We start from the raw sequence: 26901 nt of genomic DNA on the forward strand, positions 1-26901 counted from the left end.
GATGCCTGGTATTGGAGTTTTTGTTAGAAAGTCTGTGGCTTGTGGGGGCAGCATTGTCGCCCCATGTGGGAAAATTTCATTTAGACTGTGTATGTTTATATATACACATAGACTTAGATGTATTATATGTATAATTTTAGGAAAATAACTAATAAAGATTTTTATGGCTTTTTTAGATGTTCGTACTGTATATCTTACCCTACCTCTTTTGTATTGAGCTTTCTCCCACCTCCCACCCCTCCCATTTTTCCCATTTCTTCTTCAAATTACATTTACCTTGCTACCCTTCTATTTTTCTCTCTGTTGTACTCCTTCCCCCATAATCCTTTACTACTTCCTGGCTTCAGCAATTATTCCAGATCATATACTTAAATTTGAAGATTTGAAGTTAAGAGCCATAATGAAAGAGAATATTCCATATTTGTCTTTCTGGGTCTGGGTTAACTCACTCTTTTCTATTTCTACCCATTTGCCTATGGATTCCAGGTTTCATTTTTCTTTACAGCTGTATAGTATTCCATAGTGTATATTTACCACATTTTTGTTATCCATTCATCAGTTGAAGGACGTTTAGGATGATTTCATTTCCAAGCTGTTGTAAAAAGAATGAATGTGAGTGAGCAAGTATCTTTGTGTAGGATCTGTCAAGTAGGTGACAGGTAAATAACAAGTTTTGGGCATATGGCAAGGAGTGCTCTAGCTTAGTCATATGGGAGATTTTATTTTAGCTTTTTGAGGATTCTCCACACTGCTTTCTATAGTAACTGCAGCAGTTTGCAATCCCACCCACCACGAATGAGGGTTCCCTTTTCTCCACATCCCTTCTAGCAATTTTTAATTATTGTGTTGGTCTTTGCATTCTAATTGGGGTAAGATGAAATCTCAAAGTTTTCTTTGAATTACACTTCTCTAATTGCAGGGGACAATGAATATTTGTTGAAATACTTCTTAGCCTCTTCTTCTTCTTCTTCTTCTTCTTCTTCTTCTTCTTCTTCTTCTTCTTCTTCCTCCTCCTCCTCCTCCTCCTCCTCCTCCTCCTCTTCCTCCTCCTCTTCCTCCTCTTCCTCCTCCTCCTCCTCTTCCTCCTCTTCCTCTTCCTCCTCCTTTTTCTTTCATCTTCTTTTTTCTTTCTTCTTCTTTCTTCTCCCTTCTTCTAGAATTCTCTGTTCAGGTCTCAGGCCCGGTTTCTGAATGAGTTGTTTGATATTTTGACTTTGTTTTTTGAGTGCTTTGTATATTCTGGATATTAATCCTCTGTCAGTTAGAGCTGGCAAGGGTTCTCTCCCATTCTGTGTGTGTTCTCTTTAGCTGATTGTTTCTTTAGCTGTTCAGAAGCTTTTTAGTTTTATGAAGTTCTACTCATCAATTGTTGGCCCTAATTCTTGGGCAAATGGAGTTCTACTCAGAAATTCCTTTCCTATACCTTTAGCATGGAGAACACTGGCTATGTTTCCTAGATTTTAAAGTTTTAAGGCAATCTAGAGCAGGTGCCTTCAAGCCTAGCTGAGTTTTGGAATTCATTTGCAGCTTTTCTTGGCTCCTACCTTTAGTTTAGGCCTTTGTAACAACGTCCCTGCTGCCATAGCAACAGTGTTGTGGTACTTGCTCCTGATGCCTTCAGTTTTCACTTGTGTCCGCAGTTGAGAAGGGGATGTAGGAATGTAGTACAAAATCTCAGTAACATAGGTTGAACAATTAGCTTAATATATGTTAGAAGTAAAAAACCATTTAAAATACTACTGAAATTATAAACCTGTGTAGTGTTGTCATGTAAGTGTTGAGGATGGTTGTTTGTGGTGTGTGGCACTGTTGAGTTTGTGTTCCAGCACTATAGCAGGTTCCCAAGAAAAGAATGAGAGGTATTCTCACCGAGCACTTTTGTGCTTCTTTTATTATGCTTTCCAGAATTTTAGAAATTGTGTCTTTTACCTGAATAGATTTTTCAAAAATGTTTTTTGCTTTTCAATTTTTTGTTTTAGAATTTTGAGGGCTTTTTCGTTTTTGTTTTTTTTTTTTTTGAGACAGTGTCTCACTATATAGTGTTACATTCCTGCCTCCATTTCTTAGGTTCTAGAATTGTAGGCATGTGCTTCTACTTTTTTTTTTCCTTCCTTGCAAATATAGAAATAGGTCTTTCTATATTCAATATTGCAAAACTACTTGACTATTTGATGGATTAGTTAGTATGGTAACAGACTGCATTGTCTTATAGAGTAAGAAGCGACAATATGACCAAGAAATTGAGAATCTAGAGAAGCAGCAGAAACAGACAATTGAACGACTAGAACAAGAGCATACAAACCGCTTGCGAGATGAAGCCAAACGCATCAAAGGAGAGCAAGAGAAGGAGCTGTCCAAATTTCAGAATATGCTAAGAAACCGCAAAAAGGAGGTAAGTGTTAGCTACTGCTGTTAGTTACCACAGCTGTTTTTGAAAATGCAAATTGAAAACTAAGGAATTAGGAATAATAGCTGGTGGCTGAGTAACACTCATTTATTTGTTCCTTTGTTCTGTCTTGCAATGATAGGCTGTTGGTGAGGTCAGATATTATCCTCATTTTACTGCCAAGAAAACGGGAATAAAAGAGGTTTCAGTGGCATGTCTTGCTTAACTTTGAGCCAAGTCTTCAAAGACAGTCTAAGCTGTATTTCATTCTGCTATCCCACTCTTATTAATTCAGTATTCAGGGCCTTATTTAGAAATGCTCTTAAAGAGAACTTAACCTCATTGGTATTTACTGATAGCAGCAGGAATTATCATTTACAAATTACTTGACATTTGAATTGTTCTCAATTAGGTTTATTGATTTCCTTAGACATTTTGCCAAGCAGAATGTGACTAGCTTGAGATTCAAAATAGCATCTTTTATATACCTTTGAAAAAAAAGTCATGTGATTATAGAAAGGTTTTGGCTTTCCTGAGCTGCTTCCATATGATTATAGAGCTAATTGTCCTTAGCTCATAAAGAGGCTTTCCATGTATTGTCCTTTTGTCCCTAAATTAAAATAAAATGCATCCAAGCAATTTTCAATGACAATTTTATGATTGTTTTACATCCTCAGTGCAGGAGAAGGACTTATATTTTCAGGATGTAAATGAACAACCCCAGGCGAAAATAATTATGATCAATTCTAATAGGATTGGAAGAAAATATCTCAGTCAAACTAGGAAGTAATTTCCACTTTTGTTACATGTCTCAGTTACCAAGATTTTAACATTTGACTTTAGCATTTAATTAGGAAGAAATCTGAACATCATATTATTGACTATTAAGGCTATATTCAAGTAGGATTGAACATTAACAGAAAGTAATTGATGTTTTCCTTAGGTCAAATGTGTGTGCTGATGTATAGCTTCATTTGTTGTAGTCCCATTTCTAAAGGTTGTTTTATTGTTCTTAATGTCTTATATGGAGCTGCTTCATATACCATGATAAAGATCTTTGTTAATTTTTAAAGAAATTCTGGGTCATTTGTTGAGAGGCTAATCTTTGTATCAGATTAAATTAAAAGATTTAACTCTAGATGCCTAAGTCTGTAGTTACTGTTACTGTTTTGAATTTGGAGAGTTTTAACTAGTTATATTTGAGATAATGTTGTGTTTATATTAAATAATCTTATTGTGTATTTTTTTCCTCATTGCTAAACTTCTTGCAATTTGGGAGTCTCTTGCTTTGACTGGTGATTTGGTTTCATGAGGAATTACTGATGGGAACTTTAAGGAAACTTAAATCAAAATCAGTCTCTTTCTTGGGTGCCAGTGGCATGTGGTGATTTGGAATCTGGGATCTTTTTATGCTTTTACTTGTAAACACATGCTTGTTTTTCGGAGCTGGACTATAGATCTTTTGATGGGTGAAAGTTATATTTAGGCTTTGGAGAAAAAAGGAATTTTAAAATGTATTTCATTTTAAAATATACTTTGTTTAGTGTAGGAAATCATAGTTTACTAAACCTTTAAGAGTGCTTATATTACTGATTTTAAAGTTGACCAGCTCGGCTTCTGTTTTCACTAAAGAGGATGTTATCTAACCCTACAAACAGTCTGCAGCTGTATTTATTTTGTCACACCATATATGAGACAGTATTACTATTTTATGGAAAAAGTTTAGTGTACATTTGCAGTTTCACTTTCCTTCTTCCGTTTCCTACCCTGGTGTCATGAAGTGGGTCATCGAGAGCCCTTCCTTCAGTGTTGTCAAGTCAGTTTTAGAGTTTGCACTTACAAATGGCATTAGGTTTTCATGTATTTGGTGTTTCAAATGATATGGATAGATATGTTTGAAATTTTTGATCTTTCAAGAAGGCAGTTGAGTCTGTCAGTTTTATCTCAGCCGTAGTGCTGTGAGAACTCCTTCATTGATTGATGCTTGGGGACAATCAGGCAATGAAAGACCTTTGTGTGCTGTGCACTTTCTGCACTGAGATTAAGCACTGCTCTGTCTTTTAATTCTTTTCCACCAACTAACGCTTCTGCTAATGCATGGTGAAGGAATCTTTTTAACAACTTTAAATTTTGATCTGTAGCTTTCTGCTCACACACATAATGTTTTCTGTGGAGAAAGTATTATTTCCCCACCTCCTGCATGCTTATATACTGTAGGTTATAAATGAAGTGGAAAAAGCACCCAAAGAGCTGAGAAAAGAGCTCATGAAACGCAGGAAAGAGGAGCTTGCACAAAGCCAGCATGCTCAGGTAACAGCAGCAGCTTAATGCTACTAAAATCAGAAAGCAGCCTTTTCTCCTGGCTCAGCAAACCATGGTTGAAAGAGGAGATTTTAACTGTAATTATTATTTAATGTTGAACTTCTCCCTACCTATAGATATCCAGGATACTTTTTAAAAATAATGTTGAATATGTACTTGGTGACATTGAAGTTGCTAATGTGAAAGTAACTGAAACATTTAGAAAGTTGATTCTGGATAAGAGAATGAATGTTGATTTTTATCATGATGGAAGCCTTTTTTTTTTAAAGCAGTGGTTTCAATGCTTGCTAGAAGACCTTTAGGGTAGAATTGTAGGGTAATGTGTAAGTCTAAACTCAGAAAAAGAATGCTTATTAGGAAACCACTTAGAATAAAAATGGTGAATTTTATTATTAAATAGTAGATCAAACATTTATTTTAAAATCAACATAATCAACTTTTAAAACAAATTCTTAGTATATTATTTCTTTTTGGCTTTAGGACAGCTACATTAGCAAAAGATGGATGAATTAACTACATAAATCACTATTTTAATAGAATTTTTCATAGTGACAATATATTATTCTTTTAATGTGGTTTTATGTGATAACAAAAAAAATGATTTCTAAACTTTTAGACTTTATAGGATGGTAAAAAGAAACATAAATAGCCAGGCGTGGTAGCACACACCTGTAATCCCCAGCACTTGGGGAGGCAGATGCAGGTAGATCTCTGTGAGTTCGAGGCCAGCCTGGTCTACAAAGCGAGTCCAGGACAGCCAAGGCTACACAGAGAAACCCTGACTCGAAAAATAAAAATAAAAAGAGCAACACATAATATAAAAAATTCATTAGGGACCATGGTATATACTGCTACTAAAGTGTGTGTGTCTTAATAAAGTTAGTGTAGTTGAATAAAATTAGTATTTTTCTTTCCATGAGCCACTGAGACACTTTGTCTTGTCCTGGTGTGGGGTGACTAGTTGAGGGGTGTGGTGACAGACAGAGGATTTGCTGTGTACCTGTCACTTTATTCTGATGCCCCACATGTGAGCTCAGATCGCAGGGAGCAGCACCCTATCTTAGAGGTGAGGGGACACACCCAGAATGGTGGGATAATTGGCCCAGTGATTCATTGGTGGGTGGTAAACAGGACTGTTGTCCGGACAACTTCAGCTCTGTGTGCGTGCACTAGATGCCACACGGCACACTGAGCTGCCCGTGCTGTCATGTCTAGACGCTCCTCATGTGCTCTGGTGTTCAATGGTTCTGTGAACAAACCGAGGGGGCGGTCCTTGCTGGCCACACATTTCCTTCTGGTTCTCGTAGATTTCAAACTAGATGTCTTAAAAAGGACCAAACACATGGTTTTTAGTTCCAAAAGTATGTCAGACTTAGGAGTTGACATTTTTTGTTGAAAGAATTGAGTGATCTTCTACTCTAATTTTAGTTTACTTTTTAAAAAACAACTTCTCATGTAATTTGGGGGGCTAGTTTATGTTTTCCCATGAAAGATAAAATTAATGGCATGTTCTTTCAATTTAGTGAAGTTTAGAAGGTAAGTGGAGTTGAGTCTAAGTTTAGTGAAGTTTAGAGGAGTTTAGCATAAATTTATTATAACTTGGTAATTTTGCATTCTGTTTTAGACTTTGTCAGAGTTTTAAGTTGTAGCTGTATAGCCATGGAGCTGCTACATACTTGACACCAAGTCCACAGGCTTTTAGACTGTTTGTAGGAGATCTTACTCAAAAAGTCAGGGCTGCAGGGCTGAGGACACTGTTTCTGTGTGGACTGAAGAGAACAACTTTTTCTGTTCCTCCTTTTCCACCCTTTCCCTCCCCTTCCCTTCCTTGCTGTCTTCCATATTTCATTTATTTGTGTTTTGTTAGAGGGTAACATTTTTTTTTTTTTTTGAGAGATGTCATATAGAGCTTGAGCAGGTGTTGTACCCACTCAAGTCATCTTGCAGGCCTAAGGCACTACTTTTAACCTGACTTCTAAGTAGATCTGTCTGTCGGTCCATCTGTCTATCTATCATTATATCTATCATGTATTTATTGGTCTGTCTATATCATCTGTCTGTCTATCACCTATGTGGATGAGCTTTTAAAAAGGAGGTTTACTGATTTAGAAATGAGTAACACATTAGAATTTGGAAACCAGTGACCTAGGTCTCATCTTTTATTCTTTACATGGGAAATAAGCTCCTCTGTTCATTGACTTGATCTAGGCCTGAAGGTCAGCATTTGTATAGTTATTCTTTCCATTTACACAAAGTCATTCAGGTATCTGTATTCTCACCTGGGAAGTGCATTGTATTCTGATCCACAGGGTGTTGCTCAGGTCATGATTCAGTCTTTTCAGTTGTCATCTTGTGCAGTGTTCCACGCCCAAATTCAGGATGTAAGTCCGAGTGCTGTGAGAGGTGCATTCTCTTACTTGTGCTTTCTTTGACTCACATGTGCCTTTCATTATTAACTTCATTGACTGCAGTGTAGAATATTGAAAGCTGATGCCAATAATAATAGTAACATAGTCTGGAATGAACTTTGTCTTAACGGTGTTCTTCAGTTTTCACATCTGGTTTTCCCTGGCACTGTCCTCATGTGGGGATGGAGTATAGCCTATCTCCAGATGCAGAATGTGGGCACAGAAGACTAGTGATCTGGTACAGACGAGTGCTCTGTGGTGTCAGCAGCAGAGCTGAAGCAGAACACTCACAGTGGAGGGCTCTGTTTCCTGCTTTCCCACCACAGATTTCAACTTGAAATTTTCATGATTTTTAAGAAAAGTAAAGTATCTTCCAGGTAGAATTTTATAAGCTTTGCACATGTGAGAAATGGAATGCTGTGATTAGATTGTTATCTTTGTGTGAAGTGACATTTTGATTCCATGTACAATTTAGATGTCATAATTATGGATATGGTCAGAAAAGCCATGATAAAAGTAGTGATTTTACTTCTGTTTAACTTGTCTCCATTTATTCAAATTGTCAATGATAACAAATATTGAGGTGTTGTTATTATTACTACAGTTTGAAATGAAGTCTGGAATTCCAAACTGTATTCTTTCTCACAGTGTCCATAGGAAAAGCGAGATAATATACCATGGTAATTTTTGTTTGCAATGTTTGGTATGGACAACTGGAATAGATAGAATACAGCTTACTTTCAGCCATTTCTGTTCTCGCTATTCCCAAATTAGATTTGTAAACAGTAATTGGCAGGTACCTTTTAAAGCAAGAAGTTACGATTTATAATCCCTTTTCTGATCATTACCATTTCGAGTAAATCTGTTGAGTAAGTGATCAAATTTCATGCAAATACTCTTAATTTGTCATAACCTTTTCTGATATTTTTACATGCAAAGTTGTAGTTTTAAAACTTACAGTTGGTTAGCTGATATGATAAAATTACTTGTCAGAATTTGAACTTGTACTTTTAAAGGCCACTGGTTTCATAGTGCATGGGTCCATTTTTAGAAATGACTTGGCTTTCTTAGTTTAGGTTTTTTTGTTGTTGGTTTTTGTGACTTCTACTGATAAAGCTCATGTATTTTTAAGGGCAGAATGTTATCTATGTAGACTTGTTAGAATGTGAAATTTCTCTTAGATCCTGTTTCTAAGAGCAATTTCTAGTTATAAATTCTACTATAAGTATATTATATTTGGCTTTTGAAGTTGATAAATTTAATAAAGAGGCAATAATGTTAAAATTACATTCATTTGAAGTAAAGAATTATATTAATTTGTGTATGAGGATCTTTTTCAGGTAATTTTAGCTTTACTGTAAAATATTTGTGTGGTTCTGAAGTATATTGTCTGCTTGCTTAGTCAGTGGTGAGCAGCCTGTTTTCTTGCTAACTCTGGTCAGGAAGCCCTCCAACATGGTAGTTTGCACTGCCCGCCTTCACTTTGATTTGTTGGTCCTTATTTGTCTTCTGGGACAGCACAGACTCTGTTCCGCCACCTCTGGGCAGCCATCTTAGCATTGCTTTGTTGCATAGTCCTTCCAGCCCTTCACTGCATAGGTTAGTTTCGGAACCCTTTGTCTCCAGCTTTGATTTTCTGGGGTTAGTTTTGAGCCTTCAAAACTTTCCCCCTTGGGCTGGAGAGATGGCTCACTAGTTATGAGCACCTGCTGTTTTTATAGAGCATCCAGGCTCTGTTCCCCAGCCCCCAAATGAATGCTCACACCATCTGTAACTCCTGTTCTAGAAGATCCAAATGCCCTCTGCTGGTCTCCACGGGCAACCAGGCATGCATGTGGTGCACATACATACTTGTAGGCAAAACACTCAAACACCTAAATAAATCTAATTAAAAAAAATGTGACGCTGTCCTAAGGGTCTGATGGTTTAAGATTATTTGCATTTGGGACCAATATCTTAGTGCACGTGAAGGCTGTTTTTTATTGATTTTAGTTGCATTGTGCCTGGCATAGTGCCTGGCATATACTGAGTCAGCCTGTACCTAGCAGTGCCCAGCATGTACTGACTACCTCAAGAAAGTTCTCTTTGAACTGAACTCTCATCTTATGTAATCCAGATCTTAAGTATAGTAACATCCCCACAAACTGCATAGGCGACTTTGTTTACACATGTTTATTGGCTTGAGTCTATACTTTGACACTTGACTTCTGAGTCTGAATGTAACGTTGACATATATGCTAGTTAAGCTGTTTGTGCAGATATTTTAAAATCTGTTATGCAACTCAATGATAAAAATCTTGACCAAAAGAAACTCTTCACTCTGTCTTCCAGGTTAAATGTTTGCTGAACAGGTTTGCATGTAGAAACTTTGCATCAGAGGTTGAAAGGAATAGTATTTTTGTTGTAGATATTTGCTGTAGGAAAAAGAGGAGCTTGGGTAGTTGTTTTTTTTTTTTTGCTTGTTATAACTGCTTAAAAGATAGCATGCAGATCTTGCATCTCTTGAATAAAACCCAAAAAGCTTTATTCAGTATGATTAAATAAATAGAAGTTTTTAGTTGTGATAGTTACATAGGTTGATATAGTCAAGTTGCTAATTTTATTTTATAGAAACAGTTCACTTGTCTTTTTGCTACTATGTATTCAGATTTCTAATAAAACATACATAATAATGCAGATTAATCGGTGTTAACACCTGCAACTCCATATTACTCCCTCACAACAGCCTGAAATGACCAATTCCAGAGGCACTGCCATAGGCCAGCTCTTGGAGGAGCTTTGCCAGGCTGTGTGCATTAATTAAGTGCTGGGCTGGAAGTGATGCAGATCTTGTCAACTCTGTCCATGTTTCAAAGAATAGTTCTGAAAGAGAGCTGGGGCTTGATTGTTTCCTGATGCTTACGAGAAAGGAATTCTAGATCAAGTATTGTTTCAGTCCAAAAATGCAAACCCACATTCTCTATTTGTGTTTGGTTTTTTTTTGTACTAAACACCATCTTCTGTTACTTCAAAAGGGAGCGGAGATCCAGACTTACTCTTTTCTTAAAGAATAATTTTGGCAAATGATAAGTATTCTGTCAGTATTTATTAAGTGAATTAGTGATTCTTAAGTGTTTTGGTAGAATTCCTTCATTGTAAGGGTTTTGTGTGTGTGTTTATGAGGTGTCACTTACTTTCCTAGCCCTAATTTACATTTCTTTAGCTGTGCGCTGTTTCTCACTAAGTCTTCAAACTGCTCCTTTTAGATACAGGTTATAGATGGTGAGCACTGTCACCCTCTGTTAGTGCAGGTGTGGTATTTCTTCCTTGTTCTGCTTCTCAGAAAATAGGGTTAAAGATGGTGAGGATCTGTTTTTTTAAAAGAACTTCTTAACTTATTCTCGCTCTAGTTATACAATAGTGGAGGAAACATGCAGCCTCAGAAATTGTAATTTTGTTATTTTTCCAAAGCTTTTAAGAAATAGAACATTTTAGTTATGAATGGGATATACACTTTTTCTGTGTATCTTTTTTTGGTTTTGGCTTTTCAAGACAGGGTTTCTCTTAGTAGCTTTGACTGTTCTAGACTTGCTTTGTAGACCAGGCTGGCCTCAAACTCACAGAGCTCTGCCTGCCTCTGCCTTCTAGAGTGTTGGAATTACATGTGTATCCTTTTTAATAGTGAATTTAGAATTGTGTGCATTCTAGTACTTTGTAGACTTGAGTTGGATAACATACATTTGTACAATAGAATTTTACTGATTTGTTTGTTTGGTTGTTAGTTTTTCCTGGAACTCACTCTATAGACCAGGCTGTCCTCAAACTCACAGAGATGCACCTGCCTTTGCTAGGATGAACCAGCTTTATAAATTTCACTTAGAAATCTTGTAGAGATGTAGTTCAGTGCCATAGTACTTGCTCAATGTGCCAAAGGCCTGGGTCAGTCTCCATTACTTTTCCCTAAAAAAGAAGAAACTTCACTTACCATTAATACATAGTCACTAGGTAACTGAATGTTTAATCCAGTAGATATGTATTAACAGATGGTTAACTGTGTCTGTTAGGAACAAGAATTTGTTCAGAAGCAACAACAAGAATTAGATGGCTCTCTGAAAAAGATCATCCAACAACAGAAGGCAGAGTTGGCCAATATCGAGAGAGAGTGTCTGAATAACAAGCAACAGCTCATGAGAGGTATGTGAGAGTCCACAGTGTATATATATACACAAAACATTATCTCAGAAAAATTGCCTTGAGGTATACATTGCAAAGTATTGAGTGCTTTTCCTTTGCTGGGGTGGCAAAGGAAAAGATAAAGCTATAAATAAGAGGTGTTTTTTTTTTTAATTGAGAAATACTATGAGATATAATAGAAGTGTCTATAAATGTATACTTACAACGTGGACTGGATATGCCGCGCAGTGGTAGACTGTGGACTTAGCATATACATGGTGCCCTGGATTGTAGGGTCTCGCTCAACTCGCAGAGCTCTCCCTCCCCAAAACAAACAAGCCAACTTAAAACATATTTCCTTCTGGATAATGCTAGGAAACTATTTGAATAATTTTATATACTCATGATGCCTTATAATTACTGATGTAAATATATAATATGTAACTATGTAATGAGTAGATTTAGGATGGAATTTTAAGTCCTTATTTCTTCTAACATACTGGTTTAGTTTCTTTTTAAAATAGGATTTTTGGCATTACTGATAAGACATACTTAGTTTAGAACATTAAAGTAAAAAGTGATAATAAGTGCTATTTTACATTGGTAACATTATTTGCATCTTAGAATATCTGTTTGTATATGAGTTAGTATATATAAGACACTTTAATGTAAATATTAAAATAAAGAATGCTGGACATTAGTTAAAAGAATGGTGTGACATTCTGAAAACCACTTTGTATAGCTCGAGAAGCTGCGATTTGGGAGCTTGAGGAGCGACACTTACAGGAAAAGCACCAGCTGCTCAAGCAGCAGCTTAAGGACCAGTACTTCATGCAGAGACACCAGCTGCTCAAGCGCCACGAGAAGGTGAGCAGAAGGGCTTTCTCATGCCTTTGTTCATTTTACTTTACAGGGTTACTCAGTTTTGAAGTTTAATTTCTTAGAGGATGGGTTCTTGGCTTTCTTTCTTTCTTTTGCCCTTAATTTCTTTGAGTTTAGAGTATTTGATTATGCTTTATTTTGGTTGCAAACTTTTCTATCAACTGTATTAGTTTAAGGACCTTATAAATTGTAATCTTCATCTTATATCTCCCTGTTTCCAATTGTGATTCAAGTATCTTAATAAGCTATCTTTCCTGAAGTTGGGAAAAGTCTATTATCTAATAAGGTTTCTTATAAATTATTTTTGCCCAATATTTCATTGCTCATTATGCAGTGAAGGAGGGTACCTATGTGAAACAGTAGCATAGGCTATCTTGACCATGCGTATGGTGCTAGGAGTTAAGTTATATCTTATTGTTCAAGTCTGTGGAAATCCTTCTTAGGAAACAGAACAAATGCAGCGTTATAATCAAAGACTTATTGAAGAACTGAAAAACAGACAGACTCAGGAGCGAGCTAGACTGCCCAAGATTCAACGAAGTGAAGCCAAGACACGAATGGCCATGTTTAAGAAAAGTTTGAGGATTAACTCAACAGCCACACCAGACCAGGACCGTGAAAAAATTAAACAGGTATTTAAACAGGTGGTTGTATTCTTTTTCAGGGTTTAACAAATTTGATTGACCTTTAAAAGTACCTCATAATTGGGTTTAGATATCTAGTTTCACCTTGGGATTGTTATTTTAACTTTCTGGGATGAAGCAGGGTAGTTTTGCCAGTATGGGACCATAGAAGGCAAAGCCCTCACCCATGACAAACCTTAGAGTATGGGAATGATATAAGTTGGACAGTCAGAGACATGTCCACTCTGTGACACTTCTTAAAGCCACAGAGGACCTTCTGCCACTGGAGGTGCAGTTGGAACACAGAGGCTTTAAGCCAGAAGTTCCTCCCTTTCCCTATCATACAGGCTACAGCTTTGAGTTAGTGTAGAACTAGCTTTAGTTACTGTGTTCCAAGCTTATTAAAAATCCGTAATTGTACCTCTGGAGTATGTAGAGATTACCCTGCTTCCTAACTATTTTTTGTTTTTCTTACTAATAGTTTGCTGCACAAGAAGAAAAGAGGCAGAAAAATGAGAGGATGGCTCAGCATCAAAAACATGAGAGCCAAATGCGGGATCTTCAGTTGCAGTGTGAAGCTAACGTCCGGGAACTTCACCAGCTGCAGGTGAGGTTCAGGAGTCTGACAACAGGGCAGGTAGCTGGGCAGCTCATGTGGTCAGTGTGGGGAAAATAAGAACTTACTAAAGTTTGTAGATGTTGCTTATGAAAGGCCTAGAATTGAAAACTTGTGCTGCCTGCATAGAATAAAGGAAGAGCTGTGCCACGCCATAGTCCCTTATTTTTATTTCATATAACCAAGGTGAATGTGAGTATGAAGCTAAATTAAAATCTGAGAAATAGTCCTTGAGATGTTGCTAAATACACTTTTTAGTATTAAGTGATGGCATGTTTAAGAGTCTGAATTTAATTTTTTTCCATTTAAAAGGATATGGCTTTTTTTTTGTTTTTGTTTTTGTTTTGTGAAAAAAAAAGTAAACATTTGGAAATCTTTTTTAGTAGGAGTTTAGACTTTAGAGAGAACTATTTTTGGAGTTCATATGGTGTACATAGTCCACGTTGTGAATGCCCAAAATGCTTATACTTGCAAAGAAAAAGAGGTAATTTTGATACTCTGTATATTTGGTTAATTTACTGGAATGAAGTACTTACTAATTCCACATCTTTTACCAACTGGATGAAACAAAGGCCCAAAGTATTTATACTTAAGTTCTTTTTATGTATATGTTAACAGCTTTATGTAGTATTTAGTTTTTTTTGTAAGAAGATATAAAAATTTTCAAAAACAATGAATGTATTTTTACACTTATAAAACAGACTTTCACAACTTTTGGCACTTAGTTTTTAAAGGAGAATTTGAACTTCCATAATAGCATAATGTTTAGTGAATAGTTTGCTACTTTGAAAGAAAATTGTATGTGTTAAAAATTACTCCAAGCCTGGTGATGGTGGGAAACACCTATAATCCCAGCCCTCAGGTGGCAGAGGCAGGTGGAACTCTGTGTTTGAGGCCAGCCTGGTCTACAAAGCAAGTCCAGGACAGCCAAGTCTACATAGAGAAAAACCCTTTTAGGGGGTGACGATGGGAGGAATGATCCATTAATCTGAAGCAAATTTAATTCTAACTTTATTTTCAGAATGAAAAATGCCACCTGTTGGTTGAACATGAGACTCAGAAACTGAAGGAATTAGACGAGGAGCACAGCCAAGAGTTAAAGGAGTGGAGAGAGAAACTGAGACCAAGGAAAAAGGTGATTTTAAGAGATTGTATTTACAGTGTTATGTGTGGGTTCCTCTGTTACCTAGCTACTGGTTCATTGCTTTCTTCAGTTCAGGCACAATGACAAGGGTAGGCACAGGATGAAAGGACAGAATTCCTCTTCCCAAAGTTCAGGGTCTCGTGAGAAGTGATTGCAAGTTGGATCATGGGGTGGGGAGTAGGTTAGAACAGGATGCAGGGGAGCAGAGCTGGTGAGCACAAGAAGAGTGTTGATATCTCTGTGAGGAGGCTGAAGAACTAGAAGCCAGGTGAGGTATTTGAAGCATGAATAAGAGCTTACAAGGCAGGTGGGTCGGTTGGAAAGGAATGGGGTGAGTGGAGAAAATAGAGTGAGCAAAAGTATTGCATGTGTAAAATTACAAATAGTTCTTGCATAGTAGTACAGGGTGTTGGGCATTAGGGAGGAGTACAGGAGGAAAGCAGAGACCGCAGTCTGTCCTTGTCAGCTGTAGCCACACGAACAAGGTCCTAGAATTAAATTTAAAATATGAAAGGTAAGACTGGCTTATTTCCCTTGTTTGTAACTTGACCTCCCTGCTGATCTGATTTCACTGGATGACCACTGTATCTGCGGCTATCACTTTACAGTTCTCACCCCTTTGTTAAGCTTTAAGACATCAGCCTTTCTTTTCTTGTGGGCTTCTAGCCTGGTGTACGTCTCAGTGACTCTTCCCCCATGTAAATGTGTACTTAGCTTTTACTATATGCCAGAGATTTTATCAGTGTTGTTTTAAGTGCAGTTCAAAACCGACATAGGTTGTACAGGAGACATTTTAACTTTAAAGTTTTAACAATTAGAATATATTGATTGAGGACATAAAATCACAGCCATGCAGATATGACTTCTTGCTGCTTATACTGTATAATTTTGACAATATTTGTAGGCTCAATTTTCCCTAGTTGTATGAGGCTCATCAAGGTTATTAGGAAAGTTAAGGGCTGGGATGTGGCTCAGTTGGTAGAGTGCTTACCTGCCGTGCAGAAAGCCTTGGTTTAGATCTCTAGCGTCAATAAACTGAGCATGGTGGTACATGTCTGAAATCTGAGTACTTGATTGGTGGAGGCAGGAGGATCAGAAGTTCATCGTTAGGTACATGTTAAATTCAAGGTTATCTTGGACTACATGAAACCCAGCTTCAAAAAGAAGGAAAAAGAAGTTAAAAGGAGTGATGTGTATATCAGTGTCTCAGTACTTGAGGCCACAGGTGGTTATACTGCTGTTGCTGTTCACTGGTACTGCTACTGTTACTACTTTGAATCAGGGTTTTTTGTTGTTTTGTTTTGTTTTGTTTTCGTGCTGGCCTCAAACTTGAATTCTCCTGCCTTAGGCTTTGAAGTATTGAGATGACAGACTTGCCCACTACACCCAGATCATTGGTTTTCGTTATCATCAGTGTAAACTTTCACTCTCATTTCATTTTCGTCTAGGTGTCTTTTCTTCCTCATTTCATTTAAGCCTCTTCTTTTCCAGTGCTATTGGTGTGTGAGGTCCTTATTTTGTCATTTGATTCCCACCTCAGCTATTTTGTATTCTTTCTTGTTTTTCTTTATTTTATTCTTTACCACCAGATATATTTCTCTATTGTCTTATTCCATGGGAATATAAGCCCCATCAAAGCAGGGAGTCTATCTTGTTCACTGATCCATGCCTTGCTCTTAGAGGAGTTCTTGACGCTTTAAGTGATTGGTGCACACCTGTTAAAGCTGGTAGAAGAATGTAAACTCAGCAGGCAGTAGATTGAGCTCGGGATTCATCTCACCTTTCCTTCTTTCAGTAGCCCCACCAACATGAAATGTACCTTCCATATCTTCTCTCATGATAGATACCCAGGTTAGGAACCTGGGCTACTCAATCTGGGATACTCCGCATTCAACCAGCAATTACCTGTGACTCATTTCTCTTGTGTATTCTCTTTTCTGTTGCTGAACTTGCTCAGCCATGTCCTCATTGGTCTTTCTTATTTCCTTTCCTTATTATTTGCCTGCTGCCATCAGGCTATTTATCCTCATGAACATCGGAAGATGCCATAGAGGTGTTGACAAAACTTCAGTTCCATCAAGTGTAACATAAATCCTGCAATTTGAAGCCTTCATGGTGATACACTTGAGCTATAAGCTTTCTTACTTTCCCACCAGCCACTTTGTTTTCATTGTGCTGTAGCATGGATAGAGTCCCTATTCCTTCTACCACCCCTGTGTTTGTGTCACTGTTTCAGCTTATCTGGCACATCTTCTGTGTTTTCCCTGTCAATTCTAACTGTTGCTGCATGGCCAAGCTCATGTTCTCCTTTTGAGGAATCTTCTTATACTTTGTTCCAACCTAAATAATAGCACTGTTTATCTGCAGTCACTGATACCTGTTCATTCAGTTCACTAAAACAACATATTATAGGTGGAGGCTTGAGAAGTCTATGTCTAAATTCTGGTATGGTCAGATTCTGGTGAGGGCCTTCATCGTCAGGAGAGAGCCCCTTAAGAGAATAGTAATCCTGTTTGGAGGGCTCCAATCTTGTGACCTAATCACCACCCAAAGGTTTAAGCCTCATAAAGCCATCATGGTTAGGTTTCAACAAATTCGTCTATGAGACAGTACTCTTGCTGTGTATTGTGGGGATGCAAGATGGATCTAATTTAGGTCTTAGGTTTATACAGCTTGTAGTGCAGTGTGGAAGTAGGTAACAGTTACTAATAGGTGTCACCTGCTGGATGCTTAAATTTAATGTTTAATGGCATTCCAACAGGGTAAGTTAGCCAGTGCCCCTCTTCTGCAGAGACCTGACTAAGCTGAATTTTGAACCTGGGACTCTGCAAAGTATATGGTCTTAGCTATCGAATACAAATACTTGGGCCTAGAAGGTTTTTTAAGATTGAAAAGTTATGCATAGGTGTCTGTATGTGGGTCCGCACATGTGCGTGCACACGCCTATGCAGGTCATCAGGCATGGAGATGGGGTCACAGTTGTGAGCTACCCAATGTAGGTGTTAGGAACTGAACTGGTCCTTGCAAGAGACACCAAGCCATCCTTTCAGATCCTGGGCAGTCGTTCAGTCTTGGCTGACGGAGTAAATTCTATGTACAATGTAAAACAGTGCGTAATTGCTTGTTTTTTCCTTCTTAAAGACGCTGGAAGAAGAGTTTGCCAGGAAACTGCAAGAGCAGGAAGTGTTCTTTAAAATGACTGGGGAGTCCGAATGTCTTAATCCATCAGCGCAGAGCCGGATCTCCAAATTCTACCCGATTCCCACCTTGCATTCCACTGGGTCATAGCAATAGTAAACATTCTCTGTCTGGATTTAGCTTCTAAGTACATCATTGTATTCTCTTCATCTTCCACAGTATGTGTGACTCACAAAGACAATCACCTGTTTCATCTTCTCGGTGGTTTTTAAAATTTCTTTCTTGGATTTTATTGTTAAACAAAGATGAAGGGCAGATGAACTAAGATAGATGCTGGGCCATGTTGGCAAAGTAGCATCTTGCAGTAATTCCCTAAGGTGATTTTTGTATATTGACCTTAAATATTGTATTCTTTAGACACTGTTATTGAAAAACTGCCAGAGAAATAATGTTTAAAGTTATTTGGAAAAAAAAATCTGTTACATCTAAGTATTAATAAATATTGTTTTACCTGATTTGTCAATGATGTTAAATTCTATAGTTAGGATTCTGCTGTAGAATTGGAATATATATATATTTTTTTTTTTTTGGTAAACTAGCTCTTACTAAAAAGCCATGAGTTACAGAAATATGCTATTGATTCAGTACATAGATATATTTTTATCATTAAACAGGATCAAAATCTTTTAAAAGAGAAAAGTTATTTCAGTAATTTGTTACAAACATTAGCCTGTATGGGCAGACGCTAATAATTGAGGTGCTAATTTTATTAAGATAGTGCCTGAAACACTAAATTTTAAGCAGATGTAAGATGTGGTTTTCCTTGTGCTCTACAGGAACAAAGTACCCTTCTCACTGAACATTACTGTTTTAAAAATTTGCTCTTATTACTATTTGAGAATTACATCCCAAAACAAATATTGCACAAAGTTTGGAAGATGAAAGAACTACTTTTAAAATGTACATATTGGTTGAGCTCTCCCACTTTCTCCCTAAATAATAACCCTACATCTCAGAAAGTTTTGTCTACCACTAATAGCTTAGAGGCCTCTGTGCCCAGAGCTACAGTCGTCACTACTGCTCTGAAATTAGTCTTAGAAGAACTGTTTGTCTACAAACGATTTTCATTCATATCAGATACACACCCAAAGTGACATTGTATTGTTTCAAATAAGGTTTTTCAAGTGAATTTTGGTTTTGTTTCATGTTTAAATTAATTACTTTGAGTAGGCAAAGCCTGAAATCTTTATCACGTGGTTACTGGTACATGTGATTGTTAATGAAATGTTCATTCTTTGCTTCTTTTGAAGCTCAGAATCTCAGCCACATGTCAGGTGAACAGTATTATAAACAGCACATTTGTGAATGATGCTCCCTGCCTGCCATTGGCAACCTGTTCTCTTCGAAGAGTGCTAGGTACCATATTGTAAACATTTTGGGTTTTAGTTATATTTTGAGGTTGGTGAAAAATAGAAATCTCAGTTTAATATTGTGGGAACAGCAGTTCATACTAAGAAAATACAGACGTTTGCAGTGCTGTCCTGCAGTTCATCTGAGAACTATGGATGCCGAACTTACTGGTTTAGATGTTTATAAATGCATGTGTAATTTTAATTCTGTTATTATTTTGACTAGCATAGTTTTCCTGAAAAACCTTGTAGGTAGCCTTAACTTTTAGCCAATTTTGTTTTTATATAAATATATATATATATACATATATATAATGTATGGTTGTAAATTCATACACTTATCACATGAATGTGTAACTGTATACAGAACTCTTTAATGCTTTATTTTCAGATGCTGGGTTGAAAACTGTTTGAAAGCCTTTAAATATATATCTTTATAAAGTAATATTCAGGATGATGATGGAAATTGTTTATATTGTTATGATAAAAGACGGTATTATGTTGTCTGGTGTATTTAACGATTTATTTGAAGAGGGAGAGGGAAGGAAGGCTCTCATACCACTTTCTCCTTTGAAATTCTCAGTTCATTGGATTTTTACAAATGACTCAGTCAGTGGACTTTATTTTCAGTATCATTCAGGTAATTCAGACCTGATTTGGTCTGAATATCACCCTTCCTGTTCCTTGACATTTAGAGCATTATATCTGGGAGGCAGGCTATGTAAGGGGTGTCTCCCTGAGCCTGCCCTCCGGATTCCCTTGCTCCTGCTTGAGTTTTCTTTCAAGCATGGCTGTATTCCTGTGGGTGCAGGGACTGTCCGTGGTACATGCAGAAGGGAACACTCATCTCAACACTTCAGGTTATGTGTAGTAAGTGTTTTGTACTAGAACGTGCTGTTTCTAAACAAACTTGCCTGCTCCTTGTAAGGCCTTATGTAGATAGTAGTGACCATTCTTCCTGCATGAAGGTGGGGAGTGGCTGAGGGCCACAGGCTCCTTTGAAATCTGAGAGTACAGTGAATCCATTCCTGATTAGGTTGTTCGGTGGCTGTGCTGAATGTGCCGTGCAGTGCATAAAGGAGCTTGTCCATGTGTGTACCCTTAACAGTCACCTCCCCTTTCCCCGCATGCTGTGGACACACCACACCTCTGCCACACCTACAGGTCCAGCTCCTACAGCTCGAACACAGGGCTTCTCCCCAGGCCTGTCGGCCCACAGGCTGTGGGTCTCAGAATTAGCTGCTGTTTTAGATGGAGTCCTAGTAAGCTCTTTCTTGCCCTTCTCTGTGAGTCAGGAGGAAATTCAGAGTGCTTTTAATTTGCTGAAAATATTGGAAGCTTCCCACATGATAGGACATGGCAAGTTGTAACTAAGTAAGAAGCAGAACCAGAGCTACCTCTAAGCAGTGTTTCCTAAGCACACGCTCTCAGGCATATGAGACCTTCCCCATGGAGGCTCTCTGATTTCTTGAGCATCAGCAAGTCTCAGAAGTGACTGTTTTTTGTACTCTTTCAGGTCCCTTGTACCTTCATGCTTTTCCCCATTCTACACTGTGCTTATTAAATGATAAAGAAGCCAAATTTGGCCAAATTAATAGCTAGAAATATTGCAGAATAAAATCCCTGGAACTGCAGTGGAAGAAGAGAGCGTCAGCTCTAGAGCCTTCTGGTCCTTTCTGGAAAATGCTTCTTGTAGGATGCGGTGGCATTTTCCGTGCTTCCCTTAAGTCAAACGCCACAGTCAGTGCTTCTGCTGTTGCTGCTCTTTGGCTGACATGGTTTTGATAACGCTTGAAAATTTCTGCTACAAAGCTTGGAATAGAGTGTTTTACCAGTTTCAGATGTTGGCTGCAGCTTAAAAATGTGATTCTTTGCAGTGTAATAAGTTCACAAACTAACTTTTCAAAGAGTTTTGTTTCACATTATGCTTCTCGTCTGTTTGGGATCAGAAACATGCCTTTTCAGTCACAGGACTGTCAAACAATAAAGTTATTTCTTAATCTGTTTTGGGAAGTTTTTTTAATTAAAAATCTTAGAAACGAAGTGGTGGTGGCACACACCTTTAATCCCATTGCTAGGAGGGCAGAGGTGGGCGGATCTCTGTGAGTTCGAGGCCAGCCTGGTCTACAAAAAACAAGTCCAGAACAGCCAAGGCTACATAGAGAAACCCTATCTTGAAAAACAAAATAAAACTTAGAAATGGGATTGTCCTGCCTGAGACACTTTGCAGCTTCCCCTCACTTCCTTTGGTCCTAGTTTTATTTTTAAACTTACCTTCTTCCCATTCTTCTGACCGTCTGTGTTTATCATCGATCCTAGCCATCTGTGGTTCCCTACCCTTCCCATTCCTGACAAAACGTAATTTTTACCTTTCTGCTAAGTACCTTCCAACATGCAAACTCCTCCTTGGGAAATGCTTAAAATGTTTGTGTTGACATATAGGTGTATATATGCTTTTGTTTGCTTTTTCTCCCAGGGATAGATATTTCTCTCACCAAGTATTTCAAATCAATGAAAAAAAAAAAAACCCAAAATGCTCTTGTTTTTCTGTCATCGGCATGTTGAGCACCACTCATAGACACTGGCAGCCTTGCTTGGCCTGTGTGCAGCTAGGCTGGAGGGAGGCGGTGATGTAATTTTCTAATTTTAGAGCCTTATGTACTCTTGAGCTCATTCCTGATCACTCCCCCCTTTCCCGATGAAACAAAAGAGGCTCAGACCAACTGCTGTCCAGCTGAGAACATGGCTCATGTCTGTTGGCCTCTTTCTGGATTTTGTTTGGAGAAAGCACAGTGGGACTTTCCTTCTGTTTCTTCTGGGTGTAGAACTCTAGGCAGATTCCTAGATGATGTCTTTGTAAAGCTTAGTAACAAGGGAACGTTTCCTAGGTCTGGTTAATCAGGGTAGGAAACATTAATATGTAATACTTGAGCTCCAAAGTAAAAAGTACTGTTTCACAAGGTTTTCATTATGAAACTGATAAATTCTTTAAAAATTCTTTAAAGATGCATTGTATTCATTATTATACGTAGTGGGTTCTTTTCCCTATGGGTGGTAAAGCAAGTTGTCTGAAATTGTGACGGCCATATGAATTCATTTGCAAATATTCTCATGCTGATGTTCGAGGGCAGCCAAAAGGCCACGCAGCGGCGCTTTGATGCTTGGCTCGCAGCTGCTGATGGAGTGGAACTAAATTGTGTGTTTTCTCTAGGATGATATGTGAGGTACTCAGGAGAGAGCATAGAAAAGTAAATCCAGGCTTGGAAGAGTACAGATGTAGAAGCGGACTTAGGTTACCCCATGCCTAATTATTCAGCAGTTGAAAGTCCCAGCCAAATTGCCATTGCCCGAGTGCAGACTCTAGTTTTACCGTGCAAGTTTTTTTGGCATTTTATACGTGTACATTCCCCTTGGTAGACATCTTGATCTGTATGTTTGGCCACCTGTCATACATCAGTTTCACAAAGAAGCTGCTAATTTGTTTCCATTTTAGGGAACTTAGAGAAAACCAACTGTCTAGAGGGTCCAGATTGAGCCAGTAGCTTCAGATAAAAAGCCTGCCTTTAGAGATTTCAGTGATAAAATGCTAAAGGCTGGGTCTAAAATACAGCCAATCGTCTTGTGTTTGTGATACAGTGTTAGACTCAGACCCATTTAACCCAGATTCCTTTTTTTTTTTAAACTAATTTCCTCACGATTCATAGTAAACGTACTAAAAAAGAAAAACTTTTAATTGAAAATTTTACAATTGAAATGATTTTTCATCTTACAGATTACATACAAATGTTTGTAGACAGTGAAAAGTGCTTAAGAACAAACTGCACCCAGTCTTCTGTGCCATTTCCTACGTGCAGAGCCGGAGGTGTGGAAGCCCTGTTTCCTCAGATCCTCTCTTCCTTCCTTGCCACTGCCCCTCTGTCCTGTCTGCTGTGGTCTAGTGTGGTGGCATGCACCTGTGGGCACAGGCCACAGCTACGACCAGTCAGGCTTTGTAAGCCAGTGGGAAGGTGACTGGCATCTCTACTGTGATAACTATCTGCAGTGTCACCTCCTTCCAGGAACTTCTGAGTTCCTCACTTGAGAGTGTCACTTCTTTTCTGTGACTGGAGAATGTGGGGTGAACAGGGGAGGAAGAGCCTGACAGCATAGCCTTTGTAACTAGCCAGATGTCTCCCATCACGTCACCCCCACAGAGGCCCTCATTCCCATTTTCCATTGTTCTGGGCTCATTTTTTAGGCAAAGCTCCAAGACCCCTCAGCCAACATGTATGTAACTGGCTGGCTTCTGAGGTCGAGGCTGAGCTAAGTGCTGAAGAAGCCAGGGAGCTCAGATCTACATAGCAGAGGTTAAGTCTCATAGTAAACATTGTAGCTATTCCGAAGGTCCACCCAACCAATGGAGCTGTTTCAGATTATGTGTCCTTGAATTTTCTGTATGTGTATATTTTGTTCAGACTAAAACAAGTGTTGCTAGGTGACTTGGTCTCAGCAGGATGTGGGCCAATTCCAGTTTTGACCTGCTGGGGACCCTTGGACATGGGTACCCAAGCGCACAGCAAGAACTGGTCCAAGAACCTGGTGCCTCTGCCAAGTGCAGTTTATGGCTTGGTGGCAATACTTCTCTTCCTCCTCCCCATGTAGACTTGGTCACCTGAAAGTTCAAAGATGTGTAGGGGTTAAATAACTCATGGCCTATGACCTTAGTAGGACCAGTGATACCAGCCAACAGTGATAGCTAAAAGGTAGCTTGAAAGATTAATCCTTTGTAAAAACCGTTTCTCTCTCACTTTTCAAATTATTTACCCTATTTTGTTACCAGGTTCTTTCTCCCTCTGTGGAAGCTCTGCTCTTCCCTCCTTTCCAGCTACAGCACCCTTTTTTTTTTTGCATTAGTTTTTGCTTGAATTGCTCAGGCTAGCCTCTCTGCAGAACCCTGGAACTTCAGAAGCCACAATGCCAGTGCTTACCTCTGTCTCCTTTCTCTCCTTTGCTCCCTCGAGGGCCGGGTGGCCCAGGAGGACCTCGTGGTCCAGCAGGGCCCCTGTCACCTAGAAGGACAGAGAGGGTATGACACTAGTGTATGGGTACAGAGCTGAAAGTGTGGCACCGTGCAGCACCAGCTGAAGTACTGCTTCTCAGCAAGAGGCGGGTGTAACACATGATCCCCACTGCCACCTACCTTTGGGTCCCTGGGTTCCCGCCTCTCCCTTCTGCCCAGGTGGGCCTGGGATCGCTCCGTAAGCTGCAAGGAAGGAAAGAATCTAGCCTGAGACTAGTGCTTGCCTGAGGCTTGGGAGGTCAAGTGGTTTGTTCAGAGCCACACAGATAATGGTGGAATCTAGACTTGTAGGAGGAACCAGAGCTAGGCCCTGCTGGTTTGGCATCTCGGCTACTGGGAAAAGAGTATCAGGTTGGTATTTGTATGTCAGGCCCCGTGTGAGACTAAGCAGGCAGGGTAGGGCTGGCAATGCAATGGAGATACGCTTACTCCGGAAGAAGTCCATGAGGTCCTGTGTCACGTTGCTGTAGGCAGAGAAGACCTTGCTGATGCCAGGAGGGCCTTGGGGCCCAGGTGCGCCTGGTGGACCCTGGACAGTGTAGGCCATCCCTTGTAGCAGACCTTGACCTGCAGAATAGCGGGGTGCGGTTGTAGGAAGCAGATGCCACGGGGGCCTCAGCAGAGATGGAGTATCCTCAGACTGTCTCACTCAAAGCAGCTAAACTACATGAAATGCCCCAGGCCAAAGCCCTGCAGCTTCCTTCTCTGCTCGCCTGATTCTGGCCTGACCTGTTGTGCAAGTCCTCCGGGCATTTGGGCTGCAGGACTGTGCTGATAGCTACAGGGAGAAAGGACATCTCGGCTTACAAGCTCCACAAGTCCTGTCAAAAAGCTGTCACTGTCAGACTTGTTCCAAGCAAAGCACCAAGCCCTTTGGTGTGTTCCCCATAGCTCAGGGGTCAGTACTGGGGTCCCTTACATTGAGATGGTATAGATTCAGGTTGGGATCTCCTCTCTTCCGGTCCCATTTGATTCTAGAGCTGCTGTCTACACAGCCCAGGTACATAAAAAGTGAGGGCCGGTCTGAGAAGTGTCGACGCTGGGTGCATCTTCCTCCCCCCTGAGGTTCACAGGTCCCAACTTACGCTGCATGCTCTCTGACACCCGCACGGCCAGCTTGTTGTAATCCAGGTCTCCAGTGAAGCCAGCCCGGAATGACCCGCCATCGGGGCCATACATGCCACCTTCTGCAGCTGCCCCGTAGCCTCTGCCTGGGCCAATGTCAGTACCATAGGGTCCCCCATCTCCTGCGCCAAAGGTTCCCCCTTCACCCAGGGAGCCTCCATTGGCCCCCCCTACGCCTGTGGAAGAGCCGTAGGAAGTGCCCCGTCTGGCTGAGGAGCTGCTACCCCAGTTGTAGCTCTCCCTCAGGTGACTATCTCCAGGTGGTCCCTGTGGCCCCGGAGGGCCTGGAGGGCCGACGATGAAGCTGCGGACATCAGGACCTGTGGGGTAGGAAGATGCATTAGCCCAGATTGTGGGGGACAAAAGGCTCGGGAGCTGGGAGTTTCAAGCTTTAACACCCCTTAGTGACAGAGTGCACTTTGAGGCCCTTGGACATGCACAGAAGAATGTTAGTGAGAAAAAAAACTGGTTTGTCGGTTTGTCCGGACTGCCGGCAATCTTGTGCCGTCTGCATAGGACAGGAAGGTCTGGGGTTCCCGGGGGAGACCAGCATCAAGGCACCTACTTGTGAGGTAGCTAATCAGCTCGCTGCGGAAGTTGTCACTGTTTTCAGCTGCGTAGGTAGCCAGAGCTGCTGAGACACCTGGGGGCCCCCGAGGACCCGGGGGCCCTGGAGGGCCTGGAGGGCCTAGCATGGAGGACAAGCCAGCATCTGTGAGGGGAAGGAAGGAAGAAGGTCAGGGTCCTGGGCAGAGCTTGGCCTTGGCCTTCTGTGGCCCCCATGGGTGGGGTGAAGGAGATGGGGAGGGGGAGGGAGAGTGGCAGATGTCTAGTGGGCCTCTTGCATGCAGGAGGGGAAAGAAGGAGGCCTAGGCTGTCTCTTTCTGGCATCATTGGGAATGGCTGCTTCCAAGGGGCCCTTCCATTGCTCAAACCACACCCTGCCTCCTCCTAGACCATCACCACCAGGCATCAAAACCCTTATTACATGACTGATCCCATGGCCCCTGAGTTCTGTAAGGGCTACAAGTTAAGAGCTCTGTTTTTGCCTATTTCTTCCCTTGCTGTGGCTCATGTGGCCCTCTCCAGGGCCCCAGAACCTATCCTAATGCCTGCTCCATTGGGGAATGGCACATTGATTCCATGTCAGTCTTAGCGAGGACTGGGGACGCCCTCAAGATCAGGCTGCAGCCCTCTGCCCTTCTCTTCCTGCTCCCTAGTGTCCTACTGTGTAAGTAAGATGAGAGGTCCTCCACACTGATGCTGGACCATGCACTGCCTGGCATCCCGGGTGGCCCTGGGGGCCCTGGAGGTCCAATGATGTCTCTGTAGTCCGACCCTGGGACATCAATGGGCAGTAAGGAGTCAGTCACAGGCTGAGCTAAGGGTTCCGTGTCCATCCCAAACCTGGATGGCTGTCCCTGCTTGTCCTTACCTCGGAGCATGCTGAGTAGCTCCTCGTAGGATGTTCCTGGCAGGCCAGGGGGTCCCGGTGGGCCAGGATGTCCAAAGCTGATCCCAGAACCTGGGGAACAAAGTCCCAAGTTGTTGGGGACTCATGAGGGACAGGGGAGGACAGATACAAATGGCCTGCCAGGGAGGAGGGTGGATAGCAGTTTGGACAGAAATGGGATCTG

The 26901-nt window shown here is 40.3% G+C and overlaps 2 protein-coding genes across 4 annotated transcripts in view; one reads left to right on the plus strand and one right to left on the minus strand.

Moving 5' to 3' along the window:
• The window catches only part of Slk (STE20 like kinase), a 53943-nt gene extending 32858 nt beyond the window's left edge, over nucleotides 1–21085 (plus strand). The window contains exons 12-19 of one of the 2 annotated variants that reach the window (XM_021640239.2): nucleotides 2213–2392; nucleotides 4604–4696; nucleotides 11160–11289; nucleotides 12011–12135; nucleotides 12594–12782; nucleotides 13255–13380; nucleotides 14411–14524; nucleotides 17675–21085. In XM_021640239.2, coding sequence (XP_021495914.1) covers nucleotides 2213–2392; nucleotides 4604–4696; nucleotides 11160–11289; nucleotides 12011–12135; nucleotides 12594–12782; nucleotides 13255–13380; nucleotides 14411–14524; nucleotides 17675–17821 — 1104 coding nt within the window. In that variant the 3' untranslated portion in view covers nucleotides 17822–21085. The remainder of the gene's footprint in view (nucleotides 1–2212; nucleotides 2393–4603; nucleotides 4697–11159; nucleotides 11290–12010; nucleotides 12136–12593; nucleotides 12783–13254; nucleotides 13381–14410; nucleotides 14525–17674) is intronic. The other variant, XM_021640240.2, reaches the window with a different exon arrangement.
• Nucleotides 21086–22833: 1748 nt separating this feature from the next.
• The window catches only part of Col17a1 (collagen type XVII alpha 1 chain), a 43411-nt gene continuing 39343 nt past the window's right edge, over nucleotides 22834–26901 (minus strand). The window contains exons 47-54 of one of the 2 annotated variants that reach the window (XM_021640226.2): nucleotides 26700–26789; nucleotides 26493–26603; nucleotides 25830–25976; nucleotides 25225–25584; nucleotides 24569–24706; nucleotides 24260–24322; nucleotides 24048–24128; nucleotides 22834–23731 (exon numbers count right to left, since the gene is read on the minus strand). In XM_021640226.2, coding sequence (XP_021495901.1) covers nucleotides 23679–23731; nucleotides 24048–24128; nucleotides 24260–24322; nucleotides 24569–24706; nucleotides 25225–25584; nucleotides 25830–25976; nucleotides 26493–26603; nucleotides 26700–26789 — 1043 coding nt within the window. In that variant the 3' untranslated portion in view covers nucleotides 22834–23678. The remainder of the gene's footprint in view (nucleotides 23732–24047; nucleotides 24129–24259; nucleotides 24323–24568; nucleotides 24707–25224; nucleotides 25585–25829; nucleotides 25977–26492; nucleotides 26604–26699; nucleotides 26790–26901) is intronic. The other variant, XM_021640227.2, reaches the window with a different exon arrangement.

The sequence above is a fragment of the Meriones unguiculatus genome, chromosome 1 (assembly GCF_030254825.1).
Source record: "Meriones unguiculatus strain TT.TT164.6M chromosome 1, Bangor_MerUng_6.1, whole genome shotgun sequence".
In the NCBI taxonomy this organism is placed as follows: Eukaryota; Metazoa; Chordata; class Mammalia; order Rodentia; family Muridae; genus Meriones; species Meriones unguiculatus.